Source organism: Nicotiana tomentosiformis, chromosome 11 (assembly GCF_000390325.3).
Source record: "Nicotiana tomentosiformis chromosome 11, ASM39032v3, whole genome shotgun sequence".
NCBI lineage: Eukaryota > Viridiplantae > Streptophyta > Magnoliopsida > Solanales > Solanaceae > Nicotiana > Nicotiana tomentosiformis.
In genome coordinates this window covers 53,693,164-53,710,772 of record NC_090822.1, presented here as the reverse complement: position 1 = coordinate 53,710,772, position 17,609 = coordinate 53,693,164, and the positions used below count along the sequence as shown (strand labels likewise).

General features: G+C 39.7%; 1 protein-coding gene across 3 annotated transcripts in view; it reads left to right on the top strand.

Annotated features, from left to right (window-relative positions):
* The window catches only part of LOC104090489 (calcium-transporting ATPase 3, endoplasmic reticulum-type), a 108,233-nt gene that overhangs the window by 74,430 nt on the left and 16,194 nt on the right, over window positions 1–17,609 (top strand). For all 3 annotated transcript variants that reach the window (XM_070188697.1, XM_070188696.1, XM_070188698.1), the window contains 5 exons: window positions 1,937–2,048; window positions 12,382–12,480; window positions 12,566–12,711; window positions 12,864–12,921; window positions 13,936–14,028. In XM_070188697.1, the coding sequence (XP_070044798.1) occupies window positions 1,937–2,048; window positions 12,382–12,480; window positions 12,566–12,711; window positions 12,864–12,921; window positions 13,936–14,028 (508 nt within the window). The remainder of the gene's footprint in view (window positions 1–1,936; window positions 2,049–12,381; window positions 12,481–12,565; window positions 12,712–12,863; window positions 12,922–13,935; window positions 14,029–17,609) is intronic.

Here is a 17,609-nt window from a genome sequence, read left to right as displayed (position 1 = left end):
TTTGAAACAGTCCCCTCGAGCTTGGTTTGGTAAGTTCAACATAATTATTCAGGAGTTCGGCATGACTCGTAGTGAGGCTGATCACTCTGTGTTTTATCGGCATTCTGCTCCTAATCTATGTATTTATCTAGTGGTTTATGTTGATGATATTGTTATTATTGGCAATGATCAGGATGGTATTACTAATCTGAAGCAACATCTATTTCAGCACTTCCAGACTAAGGATCTGGGCAGATTGAAGTATTTTCTAGGTATTGAGGTCGCTCAGTCTAGCTCATGTATTGTTATTTCACAGCGGAAGTATGCCTTAGACATTCTTGAGGAGACTGGAATGATGGGTTGCAGAGCTATCGACTCTCCTATGGATCCGAATGCTAAGCTTCTGCCTGGACGGGGGAGCCTCTTAGAGACCCTACGAGATATAGGAGGTTGGTTGGCAAATTGAATTACCTCACAGTGACTAGACCTGACATTTCTTTTCCGGTGAGTGTTGTAAGTCAGTTTATGTGATAGTCACTGGGATGTAGTTCTTCGCATTCTTCGGTATATAAAGTCAGCTCCAGGCAAAAGATTACTATTCGAGGATCGAGGCCACGAGCATATTGTTGGGGTACACAGATGCTGATTGGGCATGATCACCTTTTGCTAGACGTTCTACGTCTGGATATTGTGTTCTAGTAGGAGGTAACTTGGTCTCGTGGAAGAGCAAGAAACAGAATGTAGTTGCTCGATCTAGTGCCGAAGCCGAATATCGGGCCATGCTATGGCGACGTGTGAGTTAGTTTGGGTCAAGCAGTTGCTCAAGGAGTTAAAGTTCGGTGAAATCAGTACGATGGAACTAGTGTGTGATAACCAAGCTGCTCTTCATATTGTGTCAAATCCGGTGTTCCATGAGAGGACTAAACACATTAAGATCGACTGTCACTTTGTCAGAGAAAAAATACTTTCAGGAGATATTGTTACAAAGTTTGTAAAGTCGAATGATAAACTAGCAGATATTTTCACAAAGTCTCTTACTGGTTCTCGTATTAGCTACATGTGTAACAAGCTCGGTACATATGATATGTATGCACCGGCTGTATAGTGTAATCTTGTCCCACATTGGAAGATGAGTAATATCTCCTTGTAGTGTATAGCTATAAATAGGGACCTCTTGTATTGTATTTATAATTCAATATCAATAACATATTTTCTCCCGTGCCTTCTCACATTTTCCTATGTGAAATTGTATGAAGGCACCAAGGTTATTGTCCCACCAGAGGCAATATCGGTGAAATCTCTCCATCTACTTAAGTCTTGGCAGATAAAGTTATCTGGTATGTGTGCTGGTAGGAAGTACTCTATGCCTAGTGGGCTAGTGAAGTGCATGTAAGTTGGCCCGAATACCACCATTATCCAAAAGGTTGTACTAGGGCACCTACTGATAGACAGACCATTTCGAGTCTTAGTGGCCTCTGCTAATGGTTAAGTTTTTTGAGAACATTTTACAAGAGTGCCAAGATTCCGTAAGTAGTGATTACCACTTGTATGAGACAGTGAATAACCTTTCCTATATATTTCTTTGATTAAGGAATGTTTTTGTTTCAAGAGTTCAGTCGCTCAGTATGAGCTCTAGCAGAATTTAGCTGCTGTTGGATTGAAATCTTCTCATTCTCGAGTGGGAGAATTACTTCTTAAGCAGGTTCAGGAGGCTCCGTTACGCCCGAGTATTGCCGTTGCTATGATTATTGGGGATTTTTTCCTCTCTTGCTAGTGTACTAAACATGAATATGGTAGTTATCTCAGAGTTATCTGACAGGTCCTCTAGATGCATGGCTGTTCATCTTTCTAACTTTTATCTTCTATGTATCAACGGGTTCTCGTAACTATTTGAAAATCTGGTGCATTTGTTTATATATAAGGTTATGTAGGTGATGCATATTGTTTTTCCCTCCAGTTTTGCAGGAAAAGAAACTCTTAGATGCTTAGCATTAGCCTTGAAAAGAATGCCTATGGGTCAACAATCACTCTCCTTTGATGACGAAAATGACCTTACATTTATTGGGTTGGTATGCTCTCTCTTCTTAATGTCAGTCTTACTTTTGCATGTTAAAAGCATTACAACTTCTTTGATTTGTTTACTAATTTTTTGTGTGATTTATGGAGTACTTCCTTTAAAGACAAAGTATTTAGTATCGGAATGAGATGGATCTGAGTAGAGTGGAACGGATGCAAAGGATTGAAATAGCTGACTCCAAATAATTTGGTGTAGAGGCGTAGTTGATTGATATATGTATATACACACATATATATGTACATGGAATACCTTTTTAGCAGTTTTTAATGCCTGTAACTGCTACTGATAATGATCTTTTTGCACCCATTCTTTCTAATACATGGCGAAAGTTTCTTCTATCAGAGGTTTAAGTTCATGAAATGCTAAGATTTTAAACTATCCAATCTGAACTTACGGACACCGCTCTGAATTCTTCTAAATAATGAGAATCTGTATGGAATTTCTCTTGTTCTGAAATTTCTCGACATTCTAACACACATCTGTATTTTCATACAAACATACTGAAAGAGAAGTTTTCCATTTCTTATATTTATGTGGGATAAAGACCTTGCTCTTAAAATTATATCTCATTTACCCTATTTGGCTACAAATGATTTATTTCACTGCGAAATTATTTCTTATGGTCTGGATAGGTTCTCTTTTATTGCACTACCAGTTTGTTTAAAAGAATTTTAGATTTTAACTGTGATCTAGCCTAAGCGAGTGAGAATTTTAACTTCTTCTATCTCTATCTGCTTACCTATCACTTAATAGATTGTGAAAGGGACATACCACTTTATCCCGAAAGTTGTATACGTAGATTTTTTTTATCACTTCCTTCATTTGCACCTTTCTTCATTAAAGTCCGTGCTCTATTTTTCACATTTAAAGCGCCAATATATTTGTTAGATAGTTATGTAAATAACCCTAGTCCCACATGGAATAAGAGTAGAATATGTGTTGTGTTAGGGCTATTGTAAAACACTTAATAGAAAAAAATCAATAATATATTTTTCTCCCGTGCTTTCTGACATGGTATCATTAATGTGGTTCTTATGCTTTCCTGAGCCGAGACTTGGAAACAACCTCTCTATCCTCACAAGGTAGGGGTACGGTCTGCGTACACACTATCCTTCCTAGACCCCACGGTGTGGGATAATACTAGGTATGTTGTTGTTGTTGCTTTCTCACATGGTATCAGAGCATCAGTGAGAAACTTATCGCTGTACATCATTCCAGCAATTTCCGGGAAGAAAGACCTCGTCGCCATGCAATTTTCCGGCGACTTAAGAAGGGACAGTGTCCGCAACAAAATCTTTTTACCTTGGTGTTGTGCAAAATCTAACACCACCACAAGATTCCTAAGACAGAGGCGACCAAACCCCAGAAAAAATCTCCAGCAAAGCCTCCACCACGCGCTGGTTAGAGACAAGTTTCCGGCGACGCGTCTGTTTCACGCGCCGGCGCGTGAGCCTACTTCCAGCCAATTTTTGGCCGACCTTCAAGACAGATTGTTTGCAAGGCTTTTTCGAGCCTACCCATCAAGATTACACCAGATTCCGACGACTTTTTTATTTTCCGGCGAGCTACAGTAGTTTCTCTTATACTTAGGGAGTCAACTAGGGCTCACGGAGGTTGTTAGAATTTTGGTCGAAACAAAATGGGAACCGATACTTTGAATGGTTGGGTGGTTTCTTTACCGGATTATATGGAGTTTCTTCGATACAAAGCATGTAAGCAGACATCTTCTGAGATAGCTTCTGTTATTCAAACATGTAATAGCGTGACTTGTGTCCAATCTTCATCCTCTGAGTCTTGGGTCATTGATTCAGGTGCATCTGATCGCATTTCGGGTAACAACTCTCGTTTCACTACTATTTCTGTTCTCAATCTCCAGCGGTACCTTATGTTTGCTGATCTTACCTTCTTTGAAACCCAATCATACTTCACAGGTCCAGATAATCACTTAGATATTTCTGAGGTGCTACCGTTTCCATCTTTTGGAGATTCAATCACTATCTCTCATTCATCTTCCTCTACAACTCCAACTTCACCACCTACATCTCCAACTCCAGCTCCACCACCTATAGCTCCAAGCTCACCACCTAGACCAACTCAACCTTCTACAGCTGCACCACTCCTGACTTATCATCGTCGTCCGCGCCCATCAACAGGCCCAGCTGATTCACGTCATGCACCTGACCTTGCTAATACTGCAGACTTATCTCCTCTTAGTCAATCGATTGCACTACGGAAAGGTATACGGTCCACACTTAATCCTAATCCCCATAATGTCGGTTTAAGTTACCACCGTCTGACATCACCCCATTATGCATTTGCATCATCTTTGTCCTCCGTTTCCACCCCTACCTCTACATGTGAAGCACTTTCTCATCCAGGATGGTGACATGCTATGATTGACGAGATGTCTGCTTTACAGACGAGTGGTACTTGGGAGCTTGTTCCTCTTCCTTCGGGTAAACCGATTGTTGGTTATCGTTGGGTGTATGCAGTCAAAGTTGGTCCAGATGACCAGGTTAATCTACTTAAGGCTCGTCTTGTTGCCAAAGGGCATACTCAGATATTTGGGCTCGATTATAGTGATATTTTCTCTCTCGTGGCTAAAATAGCATCGGTTCGCATTTTTCTATCCATGGCTGTTGTTCGCCATTGGCCTCTCTATCGGTTGGACATTAATAGTGCTTTTCTTTATGGTGACCTTGAGGATGAGGTTTATATGGAGCAACCACCTGGTTTTGTTTTTCAGGGAGAGTCTACTGGCCTTGTATATCGGTTTCGCCGGTTGCTATATGGTCTAAAACAGTCTCATCGAGCCTGGTTTGGTAAGTTCAGCACAGTTATTCAGGAGTTTGGCATGACTTGTAGTAAAACTAATCACTCTGTGTTTTATTGGTATTCTGCTTCAAATCTCTGTATTTATCTGGTGGTTTATGTTGATGATATTCCGGCAATGATCAGGATAGTATTACTAAGCTGAAGCAACATCTCTTTCAGACTAAGGATCTGGGCGGATTAAAGTATTTTCTGGGTATTGAGGTCCTTAGTCTAGCTCAGGTATTGTGATCTTACAACGGAAATATGCCTTAAACATTCTTGAGGAGACAAGAATGACAGTTTGGAGACCTGTTGACACTCTCATGGATCCGAATTCTAAACTTCTGCCAGGACAGAGGGAGCCACTTAGCGATCCTGCAAGATATAGGCGGCTAATTGGTAAATTAAATTACCGCACAGTGACTAGACTTGACATTTCCTTTCAACTGAGTGTGGTGAGTCAGTTTATGAATTCTCCCTGTGATAGTTATTGGGATGCAGTTGTTTGCATTCTTCGATATATAAAATCAGCTCCATGCAAAGGATTATTGTTTGAAGATCAAGGCCATGAGCAAATTGTTGGATACTCAGATGCTGATTGGGCAAGATCACCTTCTGATAGACGTTCTACATTTGGATATTGTATTTTAGTAGGAGGTATTTTGGTGTCTTAGAAGAGCCAGAAACAGAATGTGGTTGCTCGGTCTAGTGCAGAAGCAGAATATCGAGCAATGGCTGTGGCAACATGTGAGCTAGTTTGGATCAGACATTTGCTCAAGGAGTTGAAATTTTGTGAGATCAGCAAAATGAAACTTGTGTGATAATCAAGCTGCCCTTCATATTGCATCAAATTCGGTGTTCCATGAGAGAACTAAACACATTGAGATTGACTGTCACTTCGTCAGAGAAAAGATACTCTCAAGAGATATTGCCACAAAATCTGTGAAGTCAAATGATCAGCTTGCAAATATTTTCACCAAGTCCCTCACTACTCCTCTTATTAGTAACATATGTAACAAGTTCGGTACATATGATTTGTGTGCACCGGCTTGAGGGGTTGGGGGGGGGGGAGGGTTAGATAGTTATGTAAATAACCCTAATCCCACATAGAATAAGAGTAGAATATGTGTTGTGTATAGTTATAAATATGGCAATTGTAAAACACTTAATAGAAGATATCAATAATATATTTTTCTCCTGTGCTTTCTCGCAAGATTTAACCGACTTTTCGCCTTTTATTACACTGCATAGGCTCTGCACCAGACTCTGTATTTTCCCTTGAATTAAAAGTCAAGAACACGTGGGTGTTGAGGTGCATGTCTTAGTACCTCGATGCTTACATTAAAGCACCACCTATGTGAGTTAAATTGCTTACTCTGTGCTTCATATAAGTTCAAGGTTTAAGTGCGCCTCAAAGGCACCTTTAAGAACAAAGCCCTGGAGTTGTTTATAAATGGTTTTTCTAGTAAAGATCTTATGTTTCGGTTAAGGTAGAAATACATGTGTGGATATGGGACGGAAGAGGTTCATTTGGACGTATGCTTCTTAGGTATTGCCTGATACATGTTAATTTACAGCATGTATATAGTGTAGTATTGTCCCACATTGGTAGATGAGTAGTATGTCCTTGTATAGTATAGCTATAAATAAGGACCTCTTGTATTGTATTGTTCATTCAATATCAATAACATATTTTCTCCCGTGCCTTCTCACATGGTATCAGAGCAATTGTGAGAGACTTATCGCTGTGCATAAATTCCAGCGATTCCGGGAAAGAGAAATCAGTATTTTTTAAGGTTGTTTTCTATCTGCTTCATTTCTGTCAGTGTTGTGCAAAATCCAACACTACCACAAGAGTCGTCACTGTCCGGCGACCAAACCCCAGTGAACAACTCCGGCAGAAGCAGCCTCACGCGCCTCCACGCGCCACCAGAAGCTCACGCGCGTGAGCTCACGCGCCGGCGCGTACGACCACTTCCGGCCATTTTTTGAAAATCTTCCTTCAGAACAGTTGGGTCGCCTGGTAATTCCGATCCTACCCCTACTGTTTTCATTTCATTCCGACAACTTTGAGTTTTTTCCGGTAGCTACAGTACTATTCCGACAGCTACAGTAGATTCCGGCAGCTACAGTATTTCAGTATTCTGTTTCTGTGTTTCCGTACACTGTTTCAGTGGATTACAGTTGATTCTTTCTCCTATTTGGTAATAATTTGCAACAATGTCTTTGGGATTTGATGCTTTTGGGTCTAGAAACATGAGTTCTGGAAACTCTAGTGCTATTATTACCTCGGAACCTTTAATGGGAGGTTCAAACTACTTAGCTTGGGCTTCATCTGTCGAGTTATAGTGTAGAGGTCAAGGTGTTCAAGATCATCTAATCAAACAGTCTAGCGATGGAGATGAAAAGGCAATAGCACGTTGGGCAAAAATCGATGCTCAGTTATGTAGCATCTTGTGGTGATCTATTGATTCCAAGTTGATGCCCTTGTTTCGTCCATTCCAGACATGTTATTTGGTTTGGGCAAAGGCACGCACCTTATACACTAATGACATATGTCGCTTCTATGATGTGATATCACGGATGACAAACTTAAAGAAGCAGGAATTGGATATGTCTACTTACTTGGGTCAAGTACAGGCAGTCATGGAGGAATTTGAGAAGTTGATGCCAGTTTCGGCTAGTGTGGAAAAACAACAAGAGCAGCGACAGAAGATGTTTCTCGTTCTTACCCTCGCTGGACTTCCTAATGATCTTGATTCAGTACGCGACCAGATTTTGGCTAGTCCGTCTGTCCCGACAGTTGATGAATTATTCTCTCGATTACTTCGCCTTGCTGCAGCACCAAGTCCACCAGTGAGCTCATCACAGATACTTGATTCCTCTGTTCTTGCATCCCAGACAATGGATGTTCGGGCATCTCAAACTATGGAGCATAGACGAGGAGGTCGTTTTGGAAGATCTAGACCCAAGTGTTCTTATTGTCACAAACTTGGACACACTCGTAAAATGTGTTATTCCTTACATGGTCGTCCACCCAAAAATGCTTACATTGCTCAGACCGAGACTCCAGGTAATCAAGGATTTTCTTTATCTAAAGAAGAATATAATGAGCTCCTTCAGTATCGAGCAAGTAAGCAGACATCTCCACAAGTAGCCTCAGTTGCTCAGACTGATACTTCTGTTTCTGGTAATTCTTTTGCTTGTGTTTCCCAGTCTAGCACTCTTGGCCCATGGGTCATGGACTCCGGCGCTTCTGATCACATCTCTGGTAATATATCACTTTTGTCAAATATTGTATATTCACAGTCTCTTCCCACTGTTACTTTAGCCAATGGATGTCAAACTAAGGCAAAAGGAGTTGGACAAGCTAATCCCTTGTCTTCTATCACCCTAGATTCCGTTCTTTATGTCCCTGGCTGTCCTTTTAGTCTTGCATCTGTTAGTCGTTTGACTCGTGCCCTCCATTGTGGTATATATTTTATTGACGATTCTTTTATTATGCAGGACCGCAGTACGGGACAGATAATTGGTACAGGACGTGAATCAGAAGGTCTTTACTACCTTAACTCACTCAGTCCTTCCACAACATGTCTAGTTACAGATCCTCCAGATCTAATCCACAGACGTTTAGGACATCCGAGTTTATCCAAACTTCAGAAGATGGTGCCTAGTTTATCTAGTTTGTCTACATTAGATTGTGAGTCGTGTCAACTTGGGAAACATACCCGAGCCTCCTTTTCGCGTAGTGTTGAGAGTCATGCAGAGTCTGTCTTCTCCTTAGTTCATTCTGATATATGGGGTCCTAGTAGAGTCAGTTCATCCTTGGGATTTCGTTACTTTGTCAGTTTCATTGATGATTATTCAAGATGTATTTGGCTTTTCTTAATGAAAGATCGTTCTGAATTATTTTCTATATTCCAGAGTTACTGTGCTGAAATCAAAAACCAATTTGGTGTTTCTATTCGCATTTTTCGCAGTGATAATGCCTTAGAATATTTATCTTCTCAATTTCAGCAATTTATGACTTCTCAGGGAATTATTCATCAGACATCTTGTCCTTATACCCCTCAGCAAAATGGGGTTGCTGAGAGAAAGAATAGGCACCTTATTGAGACTGCTCGCACACTTCTAATTGAATCTCGTGTTCTATTGCGTTTTTGGGGCGATGCAGTTCTCACAGCTTGTTATTTGATTAATCGGATGCCTTCATCTCCCATCAAGAATCAGATTCCGCATTCAGTATTGTTTCCCCAGTCACCCTTATACTCTATTCCACCTCGTGTTTTTGGGAGCACGTGTTTTGTTCATAATTTAGCCCCTGGGAAAGATAAGTTAGCTCCCCGTGCTCTCAAGTGTGTCTTCCTTGGTTATTCTCGTGTTCAGAAGGGATATCGTTGTTATTCTCCAGATCTTCGTAGGTACCTTATGTCAGCTGACGTCACATTTTTTGAGTCTAAACCTTTCTTTACCTCTGCTGACCACCATGATATATCTGAGGTCTTACCTATACCGACCTTTGAGGAGTTTACTATAGCTCCTCCTCCACCTTCGACCACAGAGTTTTCATCCATACCAACCGTTGAGGAGTCTAGTGTTGTTCCCCCTAGTTCCCCGGCCACAGGAACACCACTCTTGACTTATCATCGTCGTTTGCGTCCTCCATCAGGCCCAACTAGTTCTCGTCCTGCACCTGACCCTGCTCCTGCTGCGGACCCTGCTCCTAGTACACCGATTGCACTTCGGAAAGGTATAAGGACCACACTTAACCCTAATCCTCATTATGTCGGTTTGAGCTATCATCGTCTGTCATCTCCCCATTATGCTTTTATATCTTCTTTGTCCTCAGTTTCCATACCTAAGTCTACAGGTGAAGCGTTGTCTCATCCAGGATGGCGCCAGGCTATGAGTGACGAGATGTTTGCTTTACATACAAGTGGTACTTGGGAGCTTGTTCCTCTTCCCTCAGGTAAATCTACTGTTGGTTGTTGTTGGGTTTATGCAGTCAAAGTTGGTCCCGATGGACAGATTGATCGACTTAAGGCCCGTCTTGTTGCCAAAGGATATACTCAGATATTTGGGCTCGATTACAGTGATACCTTCTCTCCCGTGGCTAAAGTGGCTTCAGTCCGCCTTTTTCTATCCATGGCTGCGGTTCGTCATTGGCCCCTCTATCAGCTGGACATTAAAAATGCCTTTCTTCACGGTGATCTTGAGGATGAGGTTTATATGGAGCAACCACCTGGTTTTGTTGCTCAGGGGGAGTCTCGTGGCCTTGTATGTCGCTTGCGTCGGTCACTTTATGGTCTAAAGCAGTCTCCTCGAGCCTGGTTTGGTAAGTTCAGCACGGTTATCCAGGAGTTTGGCATGATTCGTAGTGAAGCTGATCACTCTGTGTTTTATCGGCACTCTGCTTCAAGTCTCTGTATTTATCTGGTAGTCTATGTTGATGATATTGTTATTACTGGCAATGATCAGGATGGTATTACCAACCTGAAACAGCATCTCTTCCAGTACTTCCAAACTAAGGATCTAGGCAGATTGAAGTACTTTCTGGGTATTGAGGTTGCCCAGTCTAGCTCAGGTATTGTTATTTCTCAAAGAAAATATGCTTTAGACATTCTTGAGGAGACGGGGATGATAGGTTGCAGACCTGTTGACACTCCGATGGATCCGAATTCTAAACTTATGCCAGGACAGGGGGAGCCGCTTAGCGATCCTGCAAGCTATAGGCGGCTGGTTGAAAAATTAAATTATCTCACAGTGACTAGACCCGACATTTCCTATCCTGTGAGTGTGGTAAGTCAGTTTATGAATTCTCCCTGTGATAGTCATTGAGATGCAGTTGCCCGCATTATTCGATATATAAAATCGGCTCCAGGCAAAGGGTTACTTTTTGAGGATCGAGGTCATCAGCAGATCATTGGATACTCAGATGCTGATTGGGCAGGATCACCTTCTGATAGACGTTCTACGTCTGGATATTGTGTTTTAGTAGGAGGAAATTTGGTTATCCTGTGAGTGTGGTAAGTCAGTTTATGAATTCTCCCTGTGATAGTCATTGAGATGCAGTTGCCCGCATTATTCGATATATAAAATCGGCTCCAGGCAAAGGGTTACTTTTTGAGGATCGAGGTCATGAGCAGATCATTGGATACTTAGATGCTGATTGGGCAGGATCACCTTCTGATAGATGTTCTACGTCTGGATATTGTGTTTTAGTAGGAGGAAATTTGGTGTCCTGGAAGAGCAAGAAACAGAATGTAGTTGCTCGGTCTAGTGCATAAGCAGAATATCGAGCAATGGCTATGGCAACATGTGAGCTAGTCTGGACCAAACAATTGCTCAAGGAGTTGAAATTTGGTGAAATCAGTCGGATGGAACTTGTGTGCGATAATCAAGCTGCCCTTCATATTGCATCAAATCCGGTGTTCCATGAGAGAACTAAACACATTGAGATTGATTGTCACTTCGTCAGAGAAAAGATACTTTCAGGAGAGATTGCTACAAAGTTTGTGAGGTCAAATGATCAACTTGCAGATATCTTCACCAAGTCTCTCACTGGTCCTCGTATTAGTTATATATGTAACAAGCTCGGTACATATGATTTGTATGCACCGGCTTGAGGGGGAGTGTTAATTTACAGCATGTATATAGTGTAGTATTGTCCCACATTGGTAGATGAGTAGTATGTCCTTGTATAGTATAGCTATAAATAAGGACCTATTGTGTAGTATTATTCATTCATTCAATATATCAATAACATATTTTCTCCCGCGCCTTCGCACAATACAAATGCCTTGAAATTAACAGTATAGATTGACAAGGAAGGAGTCTTTCTTCAGTTAGGTTTTCTTACCTTAATTTGTTCAACGCAACAAGTTCTATGAAGGAATAGCTCCTCTAGATACACAAAGAGATTAGGCCGCTTACTCTTATTTGTGTATACAATGTCACTACTATTATGTTCCCTTTTGTCCTACTATGAATATTCTGTCATTCAAAATCAGTATCGGCTAAATTCTTAAATATCACAAGTTGACATTAATAAAATAGACAGTATTCAGACCTCCAGGGCTATGGTCTAGTGGTAAGAGCGCAGTGCGTGATGTGTTGGCTAGCCGAGGGACTGGATGTAATTGATTCAAAAGTTGAACCAGTCTCATTTGGGATAGAGGCATAGTGTTTATTTTTTTTTATTTTTCATTTTTTCTTTTGGTGACATTTAGTTGCTGAAACATTGATGCAGTAGATTTACATCCAAAGAGCCTTTTTCCAACTGTGCATCCATGTTCCTACCATAAATCATAGTATGATAAAGAAATTTTCTTAGTGGTGCCTCCTACCCTCTCACTATCCGATTAAGTCAGATGTTTGATGGACATGTTGTTGCTGTAGTTTACTTGTCCACGGCAAAACTTTAGCATTTTACATTTATGCTGCTCTCATTTTAATATTGATCATATTAAATTATTAATTACATACCTACTCTAATATTTGCTTAATTAAAGGTTGGGATGCTTGATCCACCAAGGGATGAAGTAAGAAATGCCATCCTTTCATGTATGAATGCGGGCATACGTGTAATCGTTGTTACTGGGGATAACAAGGTAAAATGAAGAGTCTGGTGAATACTGAATATTTTGAGCTGCAATAATCTGCTTTGCACCCAATTTAATTTCTGCATAATTTTAGACAACTGCAGAATCCTTGTGCCAAAAAATCGGTGCCTTTGATCACTTGGGAGATTTTACTGGGTTTTCTTATACTGCTTCTGAGTTTGAAGAACTTCCGGCATTGCAGAAGTCTGTGGCATTACAGCGAATGACAATTTTATCCAGGTAATAACTTTGCTTCTTGTTGTTACTGGATCCCTTTTTAATTTTTAATTTATATATACATAAAGTTATTGACTCTTGGTTCTAACTTGTCTTTTTCTGTCATTTATAGTGATTGATTTCCTTCCATTGACAGATATCTTTTATGTTGTCAGGGTAGAACCATCCCACAAGAGGATGCTTGTTGAAGCATTACAGAATCAAAATGAAGTGGTAACTCTCCCCTCTTTTGATTGTCGCTTTGATCTTTCCTCAAATGAAAATGTGCTTGCACAGGTCCTCTGTTTTATACTAGAAAGGAACCACATAAAATATGGTTCGTAACTTTGTCATGAGTACATTTGTTTTTTGTAAAGTATGCATCGTGATAAACTGTTTTGAACTGGTAGTATGATGGCACGTGTAGTAAGGCTGGTGAAGTTGCATTTGTACGGCCAATCATTTGTTTGCAAATCATTATCTCTTTGTCTATATGCTGGGGCAACTTCTAGTTCTGCTTGTTAACTTGCTTATTAATCTGCATGGGTTTGGGTACTTTGGCATCTTGAGTGCTTTTACTTGCTTATTAACCTGCATGGAGTGGGTACTTTGGCATCTTGAGTGCTTCTTTGGGTTAGTCTCTGATATGATGTGTCTTCGCATGTCCTATAGGTTTAGCTTACCTTCTCGAGTACTTTTTAATGTAAGATTACTTGACAACTCTTCCCATTGAAATGGTTAGTAGCAATGACAAGCGTATACCTCTGTTTTGAGCTGTTTTAAACACAGTACGAGGTACAAGATTCCTTCTGTTATTACCTCTTTCCAAACTTTTTATATGAATATTCTCTCGTCCTTGTGTAAATTTGCTGTCTTCTAGCCTCTTCTCAAGTATTTTCACCGCCTGAGTTTGCTTAACAATTGTTATCATTGAAATGGACCATAACCACGTTGATTGGTTTCCTCGATCATTACTTCTTTCTAATACTTTGCATGTGAAACTTTTTTTATCCTTGTTCAAATGAACAGGTCTCTTAGCTTTGTCATGAGTGTTTTGATTATCAAAGCTTGCTAATATTCTTCATATTGGAATGCACCATAAATTTGCAGAAAGAGACCTGGATTTTTTGTTCTTTTAGTTCCATGCTTATGAAATATCTCTCCGCCAAATTATTCCTGTGTTGACAAACTTAGTTCTTTCTCTTTTCTTTTCATATTGATATATTTTTCTAATATTTTAATTCTAAGGTTGCTATGACTGGAGATGGAGTCAATGATGCACCTGCATTGAAGAAAGCAAACATTGGAATTGCCATGGGATCTGGAACTGCAGTTGCGAAGGTACTTTTTTTTTTTTTTTTTGTATAGCTTATTTCTGGTGATGAATTAAAAAGCTTGCTAGAAGTCTAGTGAAATGTTAAAACTCCCACTTGCCAATTTGAATTTCAGAACCTAGATGCACTCTAACCTTCCCCTTGTAGATAGTCGAGGATTTAACGTAGTTGTGTGTTAGCGTATATCTAGCTTGGTAATATGCTTTATTCTTTCTGGTTGCCCATGATTAGGAATTCCAGTGATTAAGAAAGTTTTCCTAGCTTAAACTTTTCTGATTTTATGTAATCTAAACTCCTATATCATGAATACTCTTTAATGTTTTGTCTAAAATCAATTCAACACGAGTTTTTCTCTTTGACTATATGATATCAGCCTCTACAATCTTAAGTAAATATAATTAGCTTCCACTTACTGGAAGAAGGCATAATTGCAAAGTTTTTTGTTTTTCCATAATATTGTTGTCTTTTGGTGATGTTTGGTGGCACTATCTCCTTTGACCATTATTCTGGCCATTTTTCAGGTGAATTTACTAGTAAAACATTTTTGAAAACTTCTTTTCTGTCTTCAGTGGATGAGTATTTTGGTATTGAGTCCTCCTCTGAACATAATTTTACGGTCATAGTTCTGAAAAAATATCTTTTCTTCTTTTTCTTCATGATTCAGAATTTGCATATGTGAGAATGCACGGGAGAAAAATATTATTATTGATGTTAATTGTAATACAACGAACCCTATTTATAAGTACACATAATATATAACCTACTCCTATTACATACGGAACTCGGACTAATTACATATATATTCACAAAGCTATTCTAACACTCCCCTTCAAGCCGGTGCATACAAATCATATGTACCGAGCTTGTTACATATATAACTAATACGAGGACCAGTGAGGGACTTGGTGAAAATATCAGCAAACTTATCATTCGACTTCACAAACTTTGTAGTAATATCTCCTGAGTATCTTTTCTCTGACGAAGTGACAATCAATCTCAATATGTTTAGTTCTCTCATGGAACACTAGATTCGATGCAATATGAAGGGCAACTTGATTATCACACACAAGTTCCATTTGGCTGATCTCACCAAATTTCAAATCCTCGAGCAATTGTTTGATCCAAACTAGCTCACATGTTGCTATAGCCATTGCTCGATATTCTGCTGCACTAGACCGAGCAATAACATTCTGTTTCTTGCTCTTCCAAGACACCAAGTTACCTCTTACTAAAACACAATATCCCGACGTAGAACGTCTATCAGAAGGTGATCCTGTCCAATCAGCATCTGAGTATCCAACGATCTGCTCATGGCCTCGATCCTCAAACAATAGTCCTTTGTCTGGAGCTGATTTTATATACCGAAGAATGCGGACAACTGCATCCCAATGACTATCACAGTGAGAATCCATAAACTGACTTACAACACTCACAGGAAAGGAAATGTCAGGTCTAGTCACTATGAGGTAATTTAATTTACCAACCAACCGCCTATATCTTGTAGGATCGCTAAGCGGCTCCCCCTGCGCTGCCAGAAATTTAGAATTCTGATCCATAGGAATGTCGACAGGTCTACAGCCTATCATTCTTGTCTCCTCAAGAATGTGTAAGGCATACTTCCGTTGTGAGATCACAATACCTGAGCTAGACTGAGCGACCTCAATACCCAGAAAATACTTTAATCTGCCCAGATCCTTAGTCTGAAAGTGCTGAAAGAGATGTTGCTTCAACTTAGTAATACCATCCTAATCATTGCCGGTGATTACAATATCTTCAACATAAACCACCAGATAAATATAGAGATTTGAAGCAAAATACCGATAAAACACAGAGTGATCAGCTTCACTACGAGTCATGCCAAACTCCTGAATAACTGTGCTGAACTTACCAAACCAGGAAAGTGATTTTGTTACAGACAACCTCTTAAGTCGCCGGAAAATTGCACGGCGACGAGGTCTTTCTTCCCGGAAGTCGCTGGAATGATGCACAACGATAAGTTTCTCACTAATGCTCTGATACCATGTGAGAATGCACGGGAGAAAAATATTATTATTGATGTTAATGGTAATACAACGAACCCTATTTATAAGTACACATAATATATAACCTACTCCTATTACATACGGGACTCAGACTAATTACATATATATTCACAAAGCTATTCTAACAGGATATTCAGTCCCTCATTTGAACATTAAATTTGGATATTTGTTCCAGGAAAGTCGTGTTGCCTTCTTTTTCTTCATGATTTTAGAACATGAATTGAGTCTCTATTGTGCACATTAAATTTCCAATCACTGTTTCGAGAAATAAATGAAGAATGGAGCATTGATTATCGAACTTATTCACTTGTCTGCAAAAAAAGGATAATTATTATGTATCAAACCATAGGTTTCAGTCTTCCATTCCCAAAAGGGAAAGTTTGAAATTCTTTTTTCTTTCTGAGGGACTAGGAGATTGGATCTTGTTGTAAGAAGAATGCTTAGTTCATTTTTCTCCTTATAAGGAGGTTCCAGTTATCAAGAAAATGCCTCCAGTTGTTTTTTTTGTTTTAATTGCAAAACATTGAATATCTATTCATGCCATTTGAATCAAGGAACCCTACATGCTACTGGAGTAAGGGATTGTCAACTAGGATGTTCTTGCGCGTCCTAGATTCTTATTCAAGACTTGTATCATTTCTTGATACCATGGTATTAAAGTTTGGGTTTTGCATTCTATATTATTACAACAACAACAACCCAGTAAAATCCCACAAGTGTGGTCTGGGAGGCTACAGTGTACGCAGACCTTACCCTAACCCCGGCGGGATAGAGAGGTTGTTTCCGAAAGACCCTCGGCTCAAGAAGAAGAAAATAAACAATAGACAATAGTGTTGATTAGCATGAATCAAGGAAACTTGATTTAGGAGTAACATGATTTCAGGAGATTTGCTTTTATTTAGGAGATCTGATTTTATTCTGATTTGATTTGATAGTTGGATTGATTGTATAGATTTATTTTATTTCCTTAATTAGCATTAGGAGCTTTGTATAAATTCGCTTGTTCATGGGTTGTAAATACGTAGAAATACAAGAAGCATTTTCTTCTTGTCAAAATCTACATGGTATCAGAGCCATTGCTGCCTTTTTGAAGTGAGTTATCTCACTCGCAGCACTAGGATTCCGTTTTTATCAAAGAGGTTGAGTTTTCTTTCTCTTGTTGGCTGTCCGCAACACAAACGCCTTCTGATTTCCTTCTGATTGAGCTGAAATATGGAGACATTCAAGGAGACGGTTTCTGGAGAAATCTCGTCTTCTGATGAAATTCAGCTTCTCCGTCGCCTCCTAGCCAAACTTGACTCTGCTAATGTTGTCACATCCAATCATGTTCAATCAGGTACTGCCTTTGCTGCTAACCTTAATTCTTGGATTGTCGATTCTGGTGCAAATAGACACATGACATGCTTTTCTAAAGGCATTCAAAACTATTCTCCGTGTCCCAAAGGAGATAATGTTAAAATAGCCAATGGTTCTTTAACACCTATCTCTGGAACAAGTTCTGTCGTTTGTACCCCTAATATTAAACTATCATCCGTGCTCCATGTCC